At 38.8% G+C, this 21043-nt stretch overlaps 1 protein-coding gene across 1 annotated transcript in view; it reads left to right on the plus strand.

The window, feature by feature from the left end:
• The window catches only part of LOC135225205 (short transient receptor potential channel 4-associated protein-like), a 184487-nt gene that overhangs the window by 118887 nt on the left and 44557 nt on the right, over positions 1–21043 (plus strand). Inside the window, exons 9-11 of the mRNA XM_064264511.1 lie at positions 6037–6244; positions 6591–6711; positions 12615–12961. Of these exons, the coding sequence (XP_064120581.1) occupies positions 6037–6244; positions 6591–6711; positions 12615–12961 (676 nt within the window). The remainder of the gene's footprint in view (positions 1–6036; positions 6245–6590; positions 6712–12614; positions 12962–21043) is intronic.

Below are 21043 nucleotides of genomic sequence, written 5' to 3' on the forward strand. Positions count from 1 at the left end.
AACCTGGACCCTCTGGCTTATGCCACGGACGCCCTGTCGTTAGACTGGAATCAATGGAAGAAAATCTACGTATTTCCTCCAGTGAATCTTCTTTTGAAAGTCTTGAGCAAGCTGAGGACTTTCAAGGGACTAGTAACTCTGATTGCTCCAGATTGGCCAAAAAGCAACTGGTATCCTCTGCTTCTGGAATTGGGTCTCCGACCTCAACGGATTCCCAATCCCAAGCTGTCGCAATCAGTACAAATGAGGACTGTGTTCGCTTCCTCAGGAATTCTTCAGACCCTAACTTTATGGACTTCATGAAGTTTGCAGCTAAAAAAGATGCTAACATTGATCCACAAAACATCCTCTTTCTAGAATCAGATAAAAGAGAGTCAACTATTAGACAATATGACTCAGCTGTTAAAAAATTAGCATCTTTCCTGAAAGAATCAAACACTACAACCATGACAGTTAACTTAGCTATATCCTTTTTCAGATCCTTGTTTGAAAAAGGCTTAGCAGCTAGCACTATTACTACTAATAAATCGGCTTTGAAGAAAATCTTTCAGTTGGGTTTCCAAATAGACTTAACAGAATCTTACTTTACGTCTATTCCCAAAGCCTGTGCTAGACTTAGACCTTCTCAAAGGCCTACTTCAGTTTCATGGTTCTTAAATGATGTCCTCAAACTAGCCTCAGATACTGACAACTCGTCTTGCACATTCATATTTTTGTTAAGCCTGGCTTCAGGAGCCAGAATTTCAGAACTGTCGGCTCTATCCAGAGATGCGGGTCATGTAGAATTTCTCCCCTCAGGAGAAGTTCTACTTTCTCCGGATCGCAGCTTTTTAGCTAAAAATGAGGATCCCCTTGCAAGGTGGGCCCCTTGGAAAGTCATCCCACTTCCGCAAGATCCTTCTCTTTGCCCAGTATCAACTTTAAGAGCCTTTCTATCTCGTACATCCTCTAGATCCTCAGGTCCTCTCTTTATGAGAGAAAAAGGTGGCACTTTATCAGTGAAAGGAATCAGACAACAGATCCTTTACTTCATTAAACAAGCCAACCCTGAATCATTTCCAAAAGCACATGATATCAGAGGAGTAGCCACCTCAATTAATTATTTCCAACATATGAATTTTGAGGATCTTAAAAAGTATACTGGATGGAAATCACCGACAGTCTTTAAACGTCATTACCTGAAGTCCTTGGAATCTTTAAAATTTTCAGCAGTAGCAGCGGGAAACATTGTTTCTCCTGATACTGCACAGTAGTTGTAGTATAGATCCAGGTCTCCTTTCTACCTACCTCGTCCAACATGCCTCACCCTATTGCCATGCTTCTCGGGATACTCTAGCCTTAGCCGCTAGAATCGTATTGGTGGAATGCCCCTTATTTTTTTGCTAGGGACATCCACGTTGTGTACATATAATGTACTTCAGTGTTTCTACCCTTATTTTTATGCTAGGGTAGAACACAATGAGTTTGTATATTTTGTAAATATTTAAATTAAGTGAATCATTCTATATTGTTCTTTTGCCATTACACTATTATGTATCACTATGTCTAGTATAAGCTAATTTTAAGTACTTTATATTGATTTGCTATCTTTACCCTGCCATTGTTTAGTATAAGCTAGCTTTAAGTACTTTTGTTTGTATACTGTAATGTTTCTTGATTCACTTATATTATATTACTTTTTTACTATTGGGTTTCATTGTCCTTTATTCCATCTTGTCTGTTTCTCTGGTACTATTTCATAGGCCGACACGAGCTGAGCCCAGAAAAGGGATTTTGACGTAGGAAAAATCTATTTCTGGGTGATTGGCTCGTGTCACCCTATGAAATATCCTTAAGTTCATTATTTCTAGGTAAAATTAACCTAAAATTACCAGAGAAAAAATAAAATCAAGAAAATGTCAGTAAAACTGACTCACTCACTCTATAAAAGAAGTGTCGGTATGGAAATAGGGGCGAGTGGGATCACTACCACGAGTCATTTACCATTTAGACCTTCCAACATAAAATCCCCACCTGAGAGAGCTGATACTAAAGGGTGATGCGACCGCTACTACTACTACTACCGACGCCACGCGGACAGCAGCGCCCCTAGCGGTCATCCTTAATCTATGAACATCTTGTCCTGTAGGGTGGGTAAAAAGAAATAGGGTGGGTTTCATAGGGCGACACGAGCCAATCACCCAGAAATAGATTTTTCCTACGTCAAAATCCCTTTTTTGTCTCCATAGAAAGCATTCTCTTCTTTCTGTGAACTTCAGCAACTTTCTTGGGACCCATGACTCTATGTACTGTACGTAATTAAGTTACGTTCTCACAACACGATAAAGTAGCACAACACGATTATATGTACTGCAACGAAATCACTAACGAATTTACGTTACTAAACGAAATCGTTGGACCGAACGAATGCCGATTGCGTACGGTAAAGTTTCGGATGCGGAGTGGCCGAGCTAAGGCACGCCAACACGTACGTATAGAAGATGCATGATGGGAGGTATGCTGTCCAATTAGAGAGAAGGATCTCATGGCTTGGCTAGCATCAGGAACCAATGGGAGAGCAGGAGGATGGTGGCGAGTCTACTATAACTAAGATGGCGGCGTGAGTTTCAAAATTGTTATCGGGCGAATCTCGGACTTTCAGAAACCTTTCGTATCTTGAAAACTTTTCATATGTAGAGCAGTAAAATTTTTCGTGTTAGCTTTCGTATCTCAAGTTTTTCGTAAGTTGAGCCTTTCGTATCTCGAGGTACTACTGTACATATTGACCTTCAAATTCTATCTTCTCACTTAGTTTTAAAGCTATAGCATTGAAATTTGGTATATAGCTTAGAAATACATTATAGAACAATCAATAGAGCCCTTTTTTCCAATTTTTGTTTCGTCTTTTTTTTTTTTTTTTTTTTTTTTTTTTTTTTTTTTTTTTTATATAAATTTTTTTTTCCCTGATTTATAGGGTTTATTTTTTACCATAATGAAAAATTCATATCTAGCAAAAAATGACTTTTAGGAAAAAAACTTTATTTGATTGGAGGTCTACATCATGTCTATATATGATAGTAATCCCAGGTCTTAATATTAAATATCAAGGGAGGAGGTAGAGTTTGAAAAATGGTTATTTTCGGGATAAATCGCCCTGGCATCACAAAACCGAAAGTCAGAGGCGAAAATCATATGTGGTTTGGAAATGTCCCAAGTCACCTTGTTAAGTGGTATGAATGTCAAAGTCCTGTCCTTAAAAAATGTTATTAGCCGGCTGGCCCCATTACAGTGGTCCCCCCGTATTCACGGGGGATACGTACCAGACCCTCCCGGGAATAGTTAAAACCCGCGAATGTTTGGAACCCCTATAAAAATGCTAAAAACGGCCTATTTTGTTAGTTAAAACTCAAAATCCCACTAAAAATGTTCATACTTGGTTTTTTAATAGTTTCATCACAAAAAGTGCATTTTATGATGAAATTCATCAAAAATACTAGGAATTTGTGAATGTTTATCATAGAAAAATACTGCGAATGCACGAATTTTCCGCGAATAATACGGGGAAGCGTTCCCGAGAGAAATCGGCGAATGTGTTAGTCCGCGAATCTGGAGAACGCGAATACGGGGGTCCACTGTAATCCTAAGCATGCTAACACCTCAAACAAGGCGCCGATGATGGCAGAATGCAAATAGGGAGCGAAAATTAACATTTACCAAAACGGTCCTTAGGCTAATGTGTTAAACGAGATTCAGACTGTGAAAAGGGCAAGTAGTTATTGGAGAGCACAGAAACCCATCGTCCCGAGAACTGACCCAGTTTCCAAGTAGCTGACACTTCCCAAAGGCACACTATCACAGGGCAGTCCAAGGCTTGGGCTACATACAGAGGAAGGCACCAACACAAAAAAGAGCATGCACTGTGGTGGGATTTGGAACGTTCCGTCATGAACTCAGTTCAACTTTAAAGGGAAGCAGAAGGCAGAGCTACAAAGGAAGTCTCAGTACTAGCACTACCAAATGCTTAGCCTGAGTAGGGATAGCTGCAGATGAAGGGACACTAGGTATGTAGGATAAAACTGAGAGATTCAAGTCCTGACCTAACTAATTGCTTTTGCAAGCTATTAGTTTCCCTTATTTTGTATATCTGACATATTCAGGCATAAAAACAATCCTGTACATTCTTCACATCTAGTTCCAAGATTACATTCTGTACCCCTGCAGCCAGTACAAAACAAACCCCCTGCACCCAAAACAAACTTGAGTGTTGATCTACTTCAAATTCCAACATCCTGCTTACACCAAAATTATTCCTACATAGCTTGATGTTATTGGTTTGCTTCCGATGGAAGATATCCTTGGAAAATGAAATTACTATACTGTAAACAGGTGTAAAACAGCCAAACTTCAAAGAATACCAACAATTGCCTAACCGCAATAGTGGCAAGGAGAATTCTGACCAGCTAAAACATTCGAAACACACCTGGCGGAGAACAGGTAAACTAGACAGTCATCCGGGCAGCTATTTGATGTTATGTTTGAATGCTGACTTGCCTAATCGGCACAGAAATATATCTCGAATAATAATATCTAGTGTCACATATTATACAGTAAATACTAATATGAAAATATAAAATATTGCTGTACAAAAAAATTCACATCTGCGAATAATGGGAACCTGCAAATAATTTGATAGATACGTTCCACAGAAAAACCTGTGAATGAGCGAGTCCTGAGAATAATTTTTAGATAGGTTCCACAGAAAAATCCACAAATAGATGAGTCTGTGAATCCTGAGAATTCGAATATGCTGGGGTCCACTGTAGTTGTTGACTGCATTGGCACAGCACTTTTCACATGTGCTATTATTTGATTTTTAATTTTAAAGATTGTGCCAATAATTGAGCAACTCATTGGTGTGCTACTTCAACCTTTTTTTCACCACTTTCTAATTTCTTCATACATAATTGCCACTTTTGTTTCAATTGAGACAGCTTGCTACTTTTTACCGCTGTCACTAGCGTCACTTGCTTTAATTGCCTTTAACCATAATAGATAAAGGATGGACTCGATATTTCATGATAAAATCACAAAATAAACTGGATCACAAGAGATGATCTCTCAACCACTTACGTAGGCTTGGGATTCTGGGACTGCGTACGTACTGCTGTATTGGTGTCGGCTACGGTGCTGTTTGGCGTGGCTAGTGGCAGAAATTATAACTATAAGCCGAGGCACACGATACAAGATTTGAAGTTAAGAGGTAGTGGACAGAGCTCTTCGAACAAATTCTAATTTACAATCACGGTTGTTCCTCTGAAAGTCTGTAACTTTCAAGTTCATAAGTAATGGAGAGTCTGTAGTTGAGTTCATAATTTTGTTGATGCATACTTGTTTTGTAACACACAGTTCTTATGGTAATTAGCTAGAATTGGCTAGCAAATGTATATTACTATATAAATTTAGCAAAGCTCAGGCTTCGTACTTACAACAAACTTAAGATAAGCTCAGCCAGTGTAGGCAAGGACTATTGAAACGGAGAAAAATATTATGAACCATACTCATCAGTAATGCATGATTAATTTGGTAACAGATGGTATGTATATATTAGCTAGACTAGGCTACTCTATACAAAATAAATTGCCTGTATGAAATTGAACTTGCTTATTTGTTAACTCCAGACAAGGTCTTCCTTTAAGTAGTCTATATTAACTAGGTTTTTTGCATTGCATTGTATTAGATCAGTTCAATTCACATGGTGCAATGTAGGCATTACTTACGGTTCTTTACAGTGTCCTTTTGGCTCCTGACTGTAACCCCTTTTATTCCTTTCACTGTACCTGCTTTCATATTTTCTTTCCATCTTTCCATCCTTTTTTAATAATTTTTTCATAGTGACTTGATTTTTTGTCCTGCTACAGCTGTCCAACCTTTTTTACTTTCAATTTCATTTTCAGTGCTGAATGAACTTGTAGGTGCCAGTGCTTAGCCTCTGGCCTAAATTTTATATTCCATTATATTGTATTGAATGATTTACACAGAGAACAATATCTTTTACAGATGCCATTGAGAGAATACTCCCCCACACAGTCCTGAATCAGATTGAAGCTCTTGCAGGTCCAATGTTACAAAGAGTAGAAACTGTTTATGTACTGGGCCTTCTTTTACTCGGCAAGCACAGAAAGGAAGTTCAGGCCCAGTTGGCGCAGTTAAGATTAATCCCTAGATTGTCACAACTCTTTGACCTCTTCATCTGGAAGTGCGAGACGTAAGTTGGTGGGGTGTAACTCGAGTTATTTGTGATATGTTGGTTATAATAGTATTCTAGTCCACTGTAGTCATTACTTAAGGTTCATTGCAGCATCCTTTTGACCCTTGGCTATATTTCCTTTCATATCTTTTACATGCTATCTTTCTTCCATCTTCCTTTCCACCATCTCCCAACAATTGTTTCATAGTGCAACTGTGAAGTTTTCCTTCTGTTACACCTTTAAAACGTTGTTACTCTCAGTTTCAATTTCTTTGCTGAATGATTTCCTAGATCCGAGCACTTGGCCTTTGGCCTAGATTTTATATTCTATTCTGATAAGACAAACAAACTTGATTTTTTACAGGTATCAAGAGCGCGTCAGAGTTCCTGGTCATTTAAGCTCCTGTGAATGTAGTCCAGAAGTGGCACTGAAAATACAGTTCCTTAGATTAGTACATAGTTTTTGCGACCAATCTGAATACAGGGTAAGTTTATGAGAAGAATTATTGTTAATTATATATGGTATGGAATATTTAATGCATTTTTACCTCATTTCTCCAGTTGTGCTGATGTAGATTGGGCCTGTTCATGTATTAGTTAATACTTTGGTAGCATTTCATGTATCAGTTAATACTTTATTATACAGGTACTCCTCATTTAATGACATACTTGTTTTGCAACAACTCAGAGTTATGACGACAACGTGAAGAGAGAGAGAAAATCATTAAATGAAAATAAAAACATTGCCAATGGTGGCTGGGAGAAAGGCTATTCAGTGCCAATAATCTTGCCTAGCCTAGGTTTTGAAAACCTTGAAATCTATGGCTAAAATAATAAATAAGGCTTTAATATGCTTTGTAAAGAAAAGCTATACAGTTGAACCTCTTAGTCGGTATTCTGTGGTAGCAGAATACCTGGTTGGCTTGATTCAGCTGCCATTAGTTCATTGTGCGGCCGAACGGGTGGTGCCACATTTTTTTACAACTTAGAGACAGCAAAAATTATGCCATATCTCTTTTGTTTTAGTGAGAATTATTCTTAGTAATGAAGAGAAAATGTGTGATGTCAAATCTGTTTTTTATATTAACTTGAAAATAAGTATATTTTATAAAATATTCCACTTGAGAAGTCTCTACCAATTCATACCTTTTAATTGAAACAATGAGATATTTGGCATGCACGAATTCCTTACTCTTATTATGCTTGAAAGACTTACATGTACTAATACAGTTTGATAGTTTCTTATACAACTGTGTATCTGTGTATTTATATACGTATTCAATATGTCACCCATAAGATCAGATGATACTAGAGGTAAGAAGTGCAAGCGTAAATATTTATCAATGCTAGAAAATGCTTATTCACTTTCTTCAATAGATGGCATTGTGCTTTGTTTATTTTTTGACAGCAACATTCAAATGCCCTGTGATCGCCGAAATTCATTAATTATTTTTTCATCTCGCTACCCTCTACAATAAAAATAAATGACGAAGAAACTAATTGTGATAATTATGAAATACTAAATTTAGAATATGAAAGTCACTGCTAAATAATGTGCAGATTCTGAGAAGAGTTTAGCACTGTATTGACTTACTAGTAGGCTAACTTGGGAATGTAGGCTAGATGTGTTAAATAAAGTACATTATTTTAAAGAAAATTATTCATTATGAAGTTGTAAAAGGGTGAAGATAAAATATATGAGTAATAAAGTTATATAAAGCATTGTCAGAACTTTCCCAAGTACGGATTTGCGGACTCACACATTCACAGATTTCTCTCGGGAATGTTTCCCCGAATTATTCGCGAAAAATTTGCATATTCCATATTCACAGTATTTTTCTATGAGAAATCTCCAAAAATTTTTTTTTTTTTTTTATCAATTTCATTATAAAATGCACCTTTTGTGATAAAACTATTAAAAAACAAAGTATAAAATTTTTTAATGGGTTTTTCTTGAGTTTAACTAACAAAATAGGCTGTTTTCAGCGTTTTTATAGGGTTTTCAACTATTTGTGGGTTTACTATTCACGAGGGGTCTGGTACGCATCCCCCACGAATACAGGGGACCACTGTAGTAGGCTATGTCGGAAACTAGTTCTGTGTATAATATGTGACTGAAAATTAATGCTATTAGTTGAAATAAAGGGAATAATGTGTTTAACGATGAATTCGTTTAAGGACATGGTTGCTGAAACGGAGCCCCGTCGTTAAATGAGGAGTACCTGTATACATTTTTATAACATTTGGATGTTATAATCCCATTATGAAGTTTCCTTATCCAGGTTTAAGTTTTATATTCTGGTTTTGCAATATACTTGTCCAGGTTTGAGTTTTTATTTTGTTTATAATTTTTTTATCTAGTTTCATTACAGTGTACCCTACATAATGCACTATAGACGGCAGTGAAGGGTCTTCCAGCATCCCTTCTCAGGCCACGTGCTTTGTTTTATAGCTTTTTCTTTTTGTGCATTCCTTTTCCTCTCTCATTCAAGTAAAGTCCTCTATTCAAAACTAATAGCATCTTGCATTGTTACTAGGTGGTATCATTAACCTCTTTGATTGATCCTTTTGGAATTTTCTTGTGTAAAATTCAAATTATTTTCTGAAGTTACTTTTATTTATAATTATTAAATAACTAAGGTTAATATAGTCCAAGCTTTATAAACTGGCTTCCTCTGGGAGAGATGCAATCTTTTCAGGAAACGGTGGAACTTCCCCTCTGGCCTGATTGTTACAGTACAGTGGTCTCCCGTATTTGCGGGAGATGCGTATCAGACCCCCCTGGAATAGTTAGAACCCGCGAATGTTTGGAACCCCTATAAAAATGCTAAAAACAACATATTTTGTTAGTTAAAACTCAAGAAAAACCACTAAAAATGTTCATACTTGGTTTTTTTAATAGTTTTATCACAAAAAGTGCATTTTATGATGAAATTGGTAAAATTTGTGGATATTTCTCATAGAAAAATACCGCGAATTTTTCGCGAATAATGAGGGGAAACGTTCCCGAGAGAAATCCGCGAATGTGTGAGTCCGCGAATCCGGAGAACGCGAATACGGGGGGCCCACTGTATTATTATTATTAAAATAGTTTAACCAGACCACTGAGCTGATTAACAGCTCTCATTTTTATTTTAAAAATAAGAACTGGTATGCAAAAAGGCATACCATACATAAGCTTCCACAGTGAACGCACCAATATATTTACTAACCTGAAAACCTAGAGGAGCTGATGTTGGTCCTGCTTGTGGCTCTTTCTCCTCTTCTTCTTCAGTGTTGAAGCTGGTCTGCTTCTTGTACATTGCTGTCTTCTGTGGTGTCATGTAGGAAGTTTGCTTCCTGTACATCGCCGCCTTCCACGTTGTCGCGAGTCTTTAAAGTGCTGGTACAGCTGTCTTGCCTTCTCACGAATAATGTTACTATCGAGGGGAACGTTCTCATTACAACTGCCATTAATCCACACTGCCAATGACAACTCCATCCTGATGATGTTTGTGTCACGCACAGCTGACACTTTATTGGAACTACCCAAGAACCTAATCTTGACGGACTTTCTTATTTCCGTGTCTGTCTTCTTTATGTATCTAAAAATATTCAGGACTTGTCAAAATACTTGTATTTATTTATAGAGCAAATTACTGTAATGAAATTAATTACAGGCAGCCCTCGGTCAACAGTGGTATCAGTTGAGGCTATCCGGTTTTACGTCGCTTGACTAGTGATGCTGTTAACTGGATTTTTGGTGCCGATCTCTGATCAGCAGTGCCGATATCCGGTTAGCAGCGCCAATTTCTAGTTAACAGCGCCGATATTAGGTTAGCGGCGCCGTTAACCAGTTTTTTAGTGCTATTATCGCTGATTTTCGGTTAACAGCGATTTTCGGTTAGCAGCATGGGCTGGGAATGGAACCCCTGCTGTTAACCGAGGGCTGCCTGCACAGTAAATAATTATTATGTAAACTGTATATGTGACAGTATATCCTATTCATACAGTATATTTGCACTACTGTAAACGCTCTTGTCAATATAATTATTTACATACTGGCAGTACTCTCATTTATTACATAATGGTGGGCTACTTGTGTTTAACTTCTTCCTGCTTCAACATATCCAGGGGATCTTCCTTCTTTTGTAGTCATTAAGTTCCTCTGGCACTTAAGCTCTCTGCTGGTAACCTTAAAAGAATTAGGGCGTTTTGGAGGCATCTCGCTTGATGTAATGTACAGGCAGCCCCCGGGTTGAGACGCGTCGTAACCCGAAAGTCGTCGTAAGCCGGAACATTGTCAAAAATCTTAAGAAAACCTAACTTTTAATGCTTTGGGTGCATTGAAAACTATATAAACTGCATTCTTATTGCATTTTTCATAAAAAGAACTTCAAATATTAATTATTTTGCATTTTTGGTGTCATATTTCATCTGCCAGATGAGTGTTGTAGGCGTCGTAACCCTGGAAATAATTTCTGATGAATATAATTGAAAAGCTTTGTAACCTCGGAACGTCGTAAGCCGAGTCCGTCGTAACCCAGGGACTGCCTGTATGACGATTTGTATTTAGCCCAATTAACTGTGGCTTATAGGATAATTTTTCAGTTAAAAGTTAACTCAGATATATTTTGAAATATCAGTGGTATCTATCGAAATTGAGACAGGCACAGAAAGCCTAACTTGCGTAATTTACTGATATTCATCTTGCACTATACACCATGTTTACAATGGAATGAATTGTTTGGATGAAATTTTGATTATTGCATAGTGCAAGAGATCGGATGATACACAAGTATGTATAAACACCCATACAAGAGATCGGATGATACACAAGTATGTATAAATGCCAATTATGGTTCTTTTGTATGCTGTACAGTATGTTTTAGTTGCCCAAAATATTTTCGTTGGAAGTAAACTGTGCTTGTGTATTTACGGAACAAGCTTCAGTTTTGGAATCCAAAAAAATCCAAAAACTTATGATGTGTGCCTTTGCCTTCGTGGTTGCTCAAGAACTAATGGCAGCACAGGCCAGGAACGATACTCTGGGCAAGTATTAGTAATGGTACAAAAATTAGATCGGCACCTACTGCATGTAGTATGGGGAACTGTAATGTTAGTCAACCAAAAACCTGGATCACAGAAATCCCTGAATGCCCAGGCACATGCGTTGATGAGGCCTAGAAGAATTGGAGGACTCCATGATAATCAACAAAGCACACACTGAAACAAAGAAATCACAGGCAAACAAAGCAACTGGCTTGGGAAAGAGAGCGCAAACGACTACTCTCCAAGGCAGTCAAAGAAAGACTGATGTGTCATGGGGTTCTATGCTTGGTCGATGACCAGCTTCCACCTTGTATACATACGAGTTGCCAGAGGCCACAGATTCCTTGCTTTACTATCTTTGATTGTTTTTAACCAGTTTCCAGCTGTCACAAGATTATCCTGTTGTTAAGACCAAAGGTTTGTTAGCTATGAAAAATACAAATTGATTAAAAATTTGTCATATTAAAGTTTATAGCCTGTAATCCAATGATATTACTTTGCCAGTTTCTTTATGTGCCATGTTCGGAAAAGGTATGATTAGTATTGAGTGCCTAGCTCTTTTGATTTTGATTTCAAGTTTGGTGAATTGCATGGTATGTCTGATTCTACATTTAATAGTTTCAGTTATTGCAACATACCAAGTAGCTGCACCTTTACATTTGGCATTTACCTTGTACTAATCATTATCTTTTTTTTTTTTTTTTATTAACCTTGTCACTACTGAAGGGCCTTTTAAATAATTTTTTCCTTTTCTATATTTGAAGCAGAGATTATTTTAAAACATTTGCTCCAAGGATAAAAGCATTTGATTTGTGGAACAGTCCATTGAACTGTTATCTTTTCATGAAATATTTTTATTCAGTCATATATGTGATGTGCCCTTACATTAGTTTATTGTCTGTTAATCATTGTTCACTTGTATAATCAATCTCAGCCATAGTAAAGAACTCTTAAGCAGATTTCTGTATTTTTATTAGAAACATATGTTGGACATTTCTCTCTGTCAGTTTACTTTAATATTAAATTGGCTTGATTTCTCCTACATATTTTTTGTCCATGGTGCATCAGTGTACTGTAACTGAGAATAATAAATGAAAATCCACAATTATGTATATGAGCAAATGCTAATACAGAGATGATTAAAGATTGGAATTTTTGACCAATTGTACAACGGTCTTATTTCATTTGCTGAGGAGTACCATCATCATTGTATTTTGAAAAATACAGGTTTTACTCATGTACATAATCATGGATTTTCATTTATCAATACATTTTTGTCTTTATTTTTTCTTAATCTAGGAAAATATGACATTGACATTATCATTTGTTGTAATTTTACTTACCTTTCTTTTTCCAGTATTTGATGCTAACCCCAACAGAGTACAGAGAGGTTTGCAGTATAAGTGCAGCTAAGGTGCTTCTTCACGAAAGTACAACCACAACTAGCACATCAACTACCCAGGACTCCAGTAGTGGGAGTGGTTCTCAGGGAAGTAGAACTCCAACAAACCAGACACCCAAAGTTCAAGAATGTACGAATAGCTGTCAGTCGTCGACTGCTTTCAACGACGTGCTGCTCACGACCAATACCTCACCTCAGATGCCAATAGAGTTTCCCATGAATCAGATGTGTTCAGGGTCGAAAGGTCTCCTGTCCAAGATTGTTGATGCGCTCAAGAGAGAAACCACAGGCTCTACTTTCAGGTTGTGGATTTTTCATTGGTATTTTCAATACTAGTTGGTATATTTTTCCATTATGTAAATGCGCCCCACATACAGTAGCACCTTGGCTTATATTTTGTTGTTCTGGCTTTCTGATAAGTAACAAAGTTAAAAGCAAAGGCCCTGTACCATGCCTGCACCTGAACTTTACACTTAATATTCAAGCTATGGAATTTATTTAAAACTTACGCCTAAAATGGTAGCAAAGCAAAAAATAATCATAGTTATGTAATTGATAAAGAGAAGTTTAAGTTGAAGTTATATAGGAATCAGTCATCCTTTGATACCATCTAAACCTACAAGTTCTTGCTTCATAATGAATCAAAATGCAGTATAAATATGATTTTGTCTGCTTAATTCTGACATTAGATGTGGACTTACAGAGCATTTTTTTTTTTTATCTATTATACGTATGAAACCTCAGTGGTGCTAAATGACCTCACAGTTCTCAGTATTTTGTTTGGGCCTAAATTTCATATTCTAATTCCAGTGGATACTTAGATACCTAACAGTTAAACATTTACTTGTTCATGCAAAACAAACCCTGGTCTTAACATTAGGATAAATATTCGGGCACCAGCTGGAAATTGGATGAAAACAAGAATTGTTTATGCAAGGAATTGGTGGCATCTGGCTTCCATCATGGGGATGAGGGAGGAAGTGGCCTGTGACCCAATCTCAACCCATTGAAGTATTAGTTTTCTTCTTACCGCCTTCTTGTAAACCTCAGAAGAAATGTCCTGGTGTAGGCAACTACTACCCTTGTTTATGTTTTCTTACTTCCTTTGGAACCGATCCCCATTCAACTTGTAGTAGGTGCAGATCAATGCTTGTTACGTGACTAACCCATGTCCTGAGTTCTTTTCCTGAGTGTCACTCTTGGTTTCCTGATCAGTGGAGGATTTTCATCAAGAAGCATCAGCACAAGAGGAAGTCAGAGGCACCATCTTGGAAAGTGTTTTTCACAGGATCCTCATTGTTGTTCTTCTCCCTTGTTTAGACCTGCTCCAGTTGCTTCTCTTTTAGTGGAAGGCTTGACTCCTTCCTATTCTTCCATATTTTTCCTCATTTTTCCTCATTTTTCAGGTTCAGATGCGCAGATGTCAGTCATTTGGGCCTCGGTAGGACTTGGATGGCCTATTATCCCACTTCATGTCTTCATGCATCCCAGTGTCGGCTGCCATGACAGTTCCTAGCCCTCCCGGCCTCCACTCTGCTGGGTCTCGTGCTATGGCACCTAGCATGATGCCATTGGTACTTGACTACATCTTGGGTCACCTCCCATTCAGGCTACAGCAATACCAACTACTCATGGACAGAGTTCATCTACTCCTTTGACGTCACAGATGGGTTCTGCTATGACATCATCTGCTGCTGCTCCTACTGTGAACTCTGTTTGACACGGTCGACTCGTTCTCTCGAGAGAAGTATGGCTGTGTTCTTAAGAGGAGGCGGCGTAGGTCTCTATCTTTTTTGTCTTTGTTTCTTCATCTTCTTCATCCTCGTTGTCTTCTCCTGTTCGTTCCCCCATCAGACGTTGTAAGATGAAAAATATTGTTGCTGATCCTCTCCCCAAGAAACAAAGGACCATCTTATCTTCTTGCTTGCTTTCGGACCACATCCATGACTCTCCCGCACAGTTTGTCCTGTGCAAGTTTGGAAAAAGGATAACAAGGCTCCAGTCAAAGTTCATTCTCCAGTTCATCCTGTACAAGTTTGGAGAAAGACGACAAGGCTTCAATCAAGAAATCCTGAGTGGTGAATCCTTCGCATGTCCAGAGTTCATCACATTGTTCTCCGTCTCATTTAGCTACAAAAGACGTTCTTTCAATTCACACCCACGCCCAACCTTCCAGAAATCCAGTCAATCTTAGGCCTTCTGGACTTTCGTCTTGCCTTTGCTCTAGATTATGTTCGACCAGAAGAGTTCATGATTCCTCCTGATTCTCACATATGTGGATGTGTGGCTAGGCACACCCATGGATTTTGGCACAGCACAGTGGGCCAGGAGGTGGACAAAAACCAAAAAAATATTGTTTAGTTTGATCAAAATTATATTAAAAACGTAAATTAGAATAGTTTTTAGACAGGGAACCGTATATTATATTATTATTTAAGGAGTAGGGGTTAGACTGGCGTTATGGTTTTTAGTCGCAATCGGCTAAGTACATTCTTTCCCAGTATGCTAGTGATTAGTCTACATCAGATTTGTGTGCATGTAGCATCTGTGATATCAGGTCTGTGTTTCATTAGTTTATAAGAGTGTTTCAACAAGTTCACTACTTGTTATTTCTATGACTAAACATTTCAAATATTGTGCATAACATGCAATTAATCCATGTTATATAGATATATACAAAAGTACTTCAAATATTTCTTATTTAACAAAAACAAGTATGCAGCAATTTTTTCGCTTGCATTTGCATCGTATCTCTTTTGAATTTTATTATACTATAACTTGTGTAAAAAGGGAAAATATTTGTTTTCTTTGCACCAATTTGCACTTCGAGCTTTTGTGGGCAATAATAATCGAAGCGCTACCTCCCCTATCATGGCGCCATTCAACCGGGGAGTCTGAGTAACCAAACGGCATAAAGTGACAAGAGCTGCCAATGAGTAGGTACTTTGTCATCTTAATAATTAACTACACCGTGTTTACAAAGGGTTTGTGGCAAATCCCAACCTAAAAAGTTGGAGGGGGTTAGGTTGCTAGTAGTTTTGGATTTTAAGGTTGTTCAAAGGATTAGCTTGGTTTAGGGCAGGTAAATATCTAGAACCTGTAAATCAGGAAAGTCATAGAGCCATTGCATAAGGAAATATTTACTGCTTATACTACTACAATTACTAATTTGCAATAGAGATCATCAGTGGGTCAATAGCAAAGCACTTAAAAGCCAACCCTGTGATTCTGAGATCGATCCCTGGTTCCATTGAAGAGTTAGAGAAGTTTTTTTCTGGTGCTGGAAATTCACTTCTCGTTACTCACCCATAAATGAAATTCTCAATTGAAACTAAAAATGAGACTATAAGAATGCTATATGTAATGATAGAAATATTGCTCGCAGGTTTTTCAAGGATGCAGAAATTGCATTCAAAATCACTGGCCGTGATCAATCCTTTGTTTATAAACTTTATTTGATTTTACCAACAATGTCATCTGGTCTTGATATCGATGCGCATCAGTGTGAAAGGTTTTGCTTGGATACTGCACATGATTTGTACAAAATTATAACTGGTACTACATGCCTCAAAGCTTGCATCGGTTGTTAATTCATGGTGCTTCAGTGACATGCAACTTCAATCTACCAATAGGCATATTATCTGAGGATGCACAAGAAGCAAAGGATAAAGAATTCAAGAAGTTTAGGGAATCTTTCACAATGAAAACATCACGAATAAAGACAAATGAAGATTTAATGATAAGATTACTTGTCCATCTGATCCCTTGGTAAGTTCTTTAAGAAAAGTAGACAGGCCTGTAAAAACTGAACTACCTGAAGAAAGCAAAAATTGACACCCAAAATACCCTTTGATTTGTATCATGTAGTCTTAATACGAGTTAAAGTTCCTTGTTATTTTAGATTTTTTTAATGGATTAAATGCTTTTATTTCTATATTCATATTACCATAGTATAATAGTATAGCCAAAATGTTATTCTTTACGTTCATTAAATGAATTATATTGTAAAATCTTCAAAGACAGGATTTGATAGAAATCTTATTTTAAAAAAATTTTATTCTTATCTTTTCTGCATTGAATAAAGGTATCAAATATAAAGGTTATATATTCCTAACTATATTTTACCAAATACACAAAAAAAATGGGTAAACGTATCACTCATATTATTACATTTGCTTGTAAATACAATACTCTAAACGTCTATACTGGAAAATGATAAATAATACTTGGATGTGAAAGCAAAAAATAATTTTGTCCAAAAAATGACTGTTCTGGCCCACTGTGCACAGCTGTAAAAATGGATATGACTGCGGTTGGACACCAGATGGTTCGGGCTTGCTGACCCACCGTTCTTCGCCTTGATAGTGTTCCTAATTGTGATCTTCAAGGAGAGATCACAGCTGACATTCGTCTTCCTACATCCGCGGGCATGACTATTGCCCTTCCAGGCCACGGGATGATGCATGTCCATTGTGTGAGAAGGGGTCTTCTGCGTTTTGAGCCAGTCATCAAGACATCTTGCTTCCCTCTACATCAGGCATTCAGGCTCCCTCAAGAGTGTTAGGATCTGACAGATCTTATTCTCTGGTGCTAAATCCTGTTGATCCATTGGAGGAGGCAGACAGGGATCCTCATGTTGAGGAAGCAGAGGATTTGGAGAATCTAGAGTCTTCTTATGCAGAGGATATGGATTTCATTTGTGAGTTCAGTAATCTTTCTAAGAAGAATGTGACTCCTGTGATTGGCCGGACAAGTATAGAAGCCTTTACTTTGCTCCAGCAAACTCAGTCTTAAATCATGTAAATTCCTAGATTTTGTGCTGGGAAAGCTCATTTCATTCCAGTAGGTCATTCAAGTTTCTCACTCCTCTTCTTCTTTGCCAAAGGAGGTAATATGCAACTTCTCTTGTGCCTCTTCTAAGTAGACAAGTCAACTCCAATGTCGTTCAATTGAGCCTGGGGCTGAACCTTCCCTTACTTTTCAAAAAGCTGCTTCTTTGGAGTTGACTGCCTTTTCTGCCTTCCAAACTGTCTCTTGGCTTGATTTGTGGTCTACAGCAGTGGCCAGAATTGCTTGTCCTTCAAGAAATACAGTCATAAATAGTGCGTGTTATATCAGATTGTTGCAATTTGATGCTTAGGCCATATTCTACTTTACCCATTTTTGTGCTAATTTCTGGGCTAATATCCTGCCCTCCAAGGTTGCTTGGTCTGTCGATGTTGACTCCTTGTTATCTTTGAGGAATGGCGATATCCTGGACCCCAGCTGCTTTTCCCCAGGGATCAACTTGATGCAGCTATCAACAGGTGTCGAACTGACAATAATGATCATCTCGTTCAGCAAGCAGTGATTAAGTCAGGAGCTCCTTCTCACTCTGACATTCCAAGGCAAAATCTGCTACTTCCTCCCATGAAGCCTTCAAGACCAGCTACTACGAGCAAGCCTTCTCAACCTTCTTCGTCACCTAAGAAACCTATTCAGTTACGTCCCTTTCAGTCCCACTTTTCCAGGCCAGGAATGGGAAATGGAAGCAGAACCAGGAGAGGTAGACAATAGAGTGGGCAGCCCTCCTCACCAGTGGGGGAGATGCCTAGTGAGCCATTGAGCTACTTGGCAGAGTTTCGAGGTGGAGCTATGACTGGTAGGCATCCTTTGGGTAGGATATCTGCTTCCTTTCGACTTTGCTGCTGCTCCTCTCCGATCGTCCTCTTCTTCACCTCGCTTACGGCCATGGCTCTCTGAAACACCTAGCTCTCCAAGAAGTGAGGAAGATGATGGAGAAGGGAGCAGTAGAGCAAGTAGCAAAGCGTCTTTCCCCAGGGTTCTACAGCCAAGTCTTCCTAGTCCCCAAAGTCAGTAGTGATTGGAGGCCAGTGGTAGACCTTTCACTGTTGAACCTCTTCATCAGGAAGACAAAGTTCAGGATGGAGACTCATTGAACAGTCTTAGCAGCCATTTTGTCCCAGCTTAGGTATTGTGATAAATTTAGAAAAGTCCAGTCTTCAACCTAGTCAAAGAATTCTTTACCTGGGAATGATCTTATAGACACGACTTTATCAAGTCTTCTTATCAGACCAAAGGATTGAGAAGTTCAGGACAGTGGCTTGCTCCTTCCTGTTTGAATGGAAACAACCAGCTCAGCAATGGCAAGTGATCCTAGATTTTTGGTCTTCAGCAGGGGACTCTCCTCAGCTACAGAACCCTCTGTCAACATAGGTGAGTAAGAAGCAACCTCCAGTGGTGGTTGGACAGTGAAAACATAACAGTGGGAGTGGCTCTTCATTCCCCCCGTCCAGAACTTTTGTTCTCGGGCACCTCTTCTGAGGGTTGGGGAGCATATCTAGAAGATTTCCTGACTTCTGGTGTGGGGATTCGTCAGGACAGGCAACTTCACATCAACGTGCTAGCACTTCAGGAGTTTCAAGGAAGGGTGATGGGACACTCCGTTGTTCTGATGTTAGAAAGCACTATATTGGTAGCTTATGTGAACAAACAAGTGGGACCTCATAGCCAGGTACATTTCAGGCATGAGGGTAGTGGCTAACAAGCTAAGCTGTCGGTGACAGGTTCTAGGGGACGGAGTGGTCTCTGCATCAGGAGATAACAGACAGGCTTTTTTATCTGTGGGGAAGACCAATGATAGACCTCTTCCTGACAGTTCAGCTGGAAGCTAGAGGTCTGTCGTTCAGGAATTCCAGATCTCTTCACCATGGCAGAGGGTGCCCTTCAACATCCTTGGGCTAGATGTCTATGCCTTTCGCCCCTTTTCCCTGATCTGTTATGTCCTGAACAGAGTAATGATTTCTCAGAATCTCAGGATGACCCAAGTAGCTCCCTTGTGGCCTCAAACAGAATGTTTTTCAGATCTACTATCTCTGCTGTTAGTGCTTGGCATAATCTTTTATGTCAACCTCATGTTGAGAGATAACATCAGTTGGTAGAATCCCTATCTCTTCATGGCTGGAGAGTATCCAGTATCTCCTGCGTGCAAGAGGCTTTTCTCGCAGAGCAGTGGCACAGATGTTCGTTTACCTCAGAAGATCTTCTTCAGTCATGTACCAGGGAAAATGGGCCATCTGTGCACTGTGATTGGTGTCATCGACAGGGTTTCCTGATCTTTATCTGGATAGAAAAATGCCTTTCTGTTTTTGCCATTTAGGGCTACAGGGCTGCCTTGTGATTAGTTCTTTGTATGAAGGTTGTGCTGCTCAAAAGTTTTGAGCAGTCTTGTTTTCATAGAGAACTTAAACCTCCTACCTGGAATGTGACTGGTTCTTAGTAGTCTCACTTGAACCCCATATGAACCACTGCGTTGATCATCAGACAGAGACTTTACCCTAAAGTCAGTTTTCCTTCTAGCCTTAGCTTCCACAAAGAGAATTGGTGAACTCCAGGGCCTGGCTTTTGATGTACAACATACCAAGGGTTGGGTGGCTGCAGCCTTTGAATATGTCCTGGAATTTATTGCCAAGACTCAAAACCCCTCGGTTCATGATGACAGATTTGCCTCCTTTCCCATCCCTTTCCTTGGGGATTTTGTTTACAACAATCCAGATGAATTATTCCTTGGTCCCGTCGGAGCACTGCGTAGTTATCTAAAATGGACTCAACACCTCAGACTGGGGTGCCAAAGACTTGGTTAGCACAGGCCAAGTCAAGAAAGAAGAGTCCAAGAATTTATTTTATTTTGTCTATGTGAAGTGATTTAAGCATGTCTACTCCTCATTATTAGTTTCTACTGCCAATACTGTGATGCAAGAGCACAGGACACTAAAGGACCAAGTTCTTCCTTGGTATTCAAGAACTTACCTGTTCATAGGAATTTGAATGCTGCTTCATGGCTTTACCAAACCACTTTCACTTCCTTCTACCTGAGGGATGTTGCCCACAGGTCCTTGGACATTTTTCATTGGGTCTGGTGGTGGCTGCTCAACAAGTTCTGTACCTCACCCAGTTTGTATCATGCTTAAGAGGATGGTTTGAAAGTGAGAATAATTGGGATGGCTGGTCTCTTTACTTTCCCATTCTTCTCTGTCTACGAGCAGTAAGAAGATGGATCCATCATACACTGGAACTGGCCGTGTACAGTTGAGTGAAGTAGCCGTACTGTTAGAGTATTTTATATTCTACATGAGCATGCCTTTTGGTAGCAAACCAATTTCTCTCTCTAGCAAGGGGAGAGGAATAACAAACTTGTAAGGTGGCTACCCTAGTTTATCTAAACAGATATAACTTTGTAACTTCATCCTATGCAATGAATCTCTGCATTGTATTTTAGCCCAGTAATCAGACTATTGGATACCCATATATCTAACAGCTCAGAGGCTTAGGTCTCCTTCCTTTGAATTCTTTTATCCAGGAAGTGGGACCAGGCACTCATGATA

The sequence above is a fragment of the Macrobrachium nipponense genome, chromosome 13, assembly GCF_015104395.2.
Source record: "Macrobrachium nipponense isolate FS-2020 chromosome 13, ASM1510439v2, whole genome shotgun sequence".
NCBI classification, from domain to species: Eukaryota; Metazoa; Arthropoda; class Malacostraca; order Decapoda; family Palaemonidae; genus Macrobrachium; species Macrobrachium nipponense.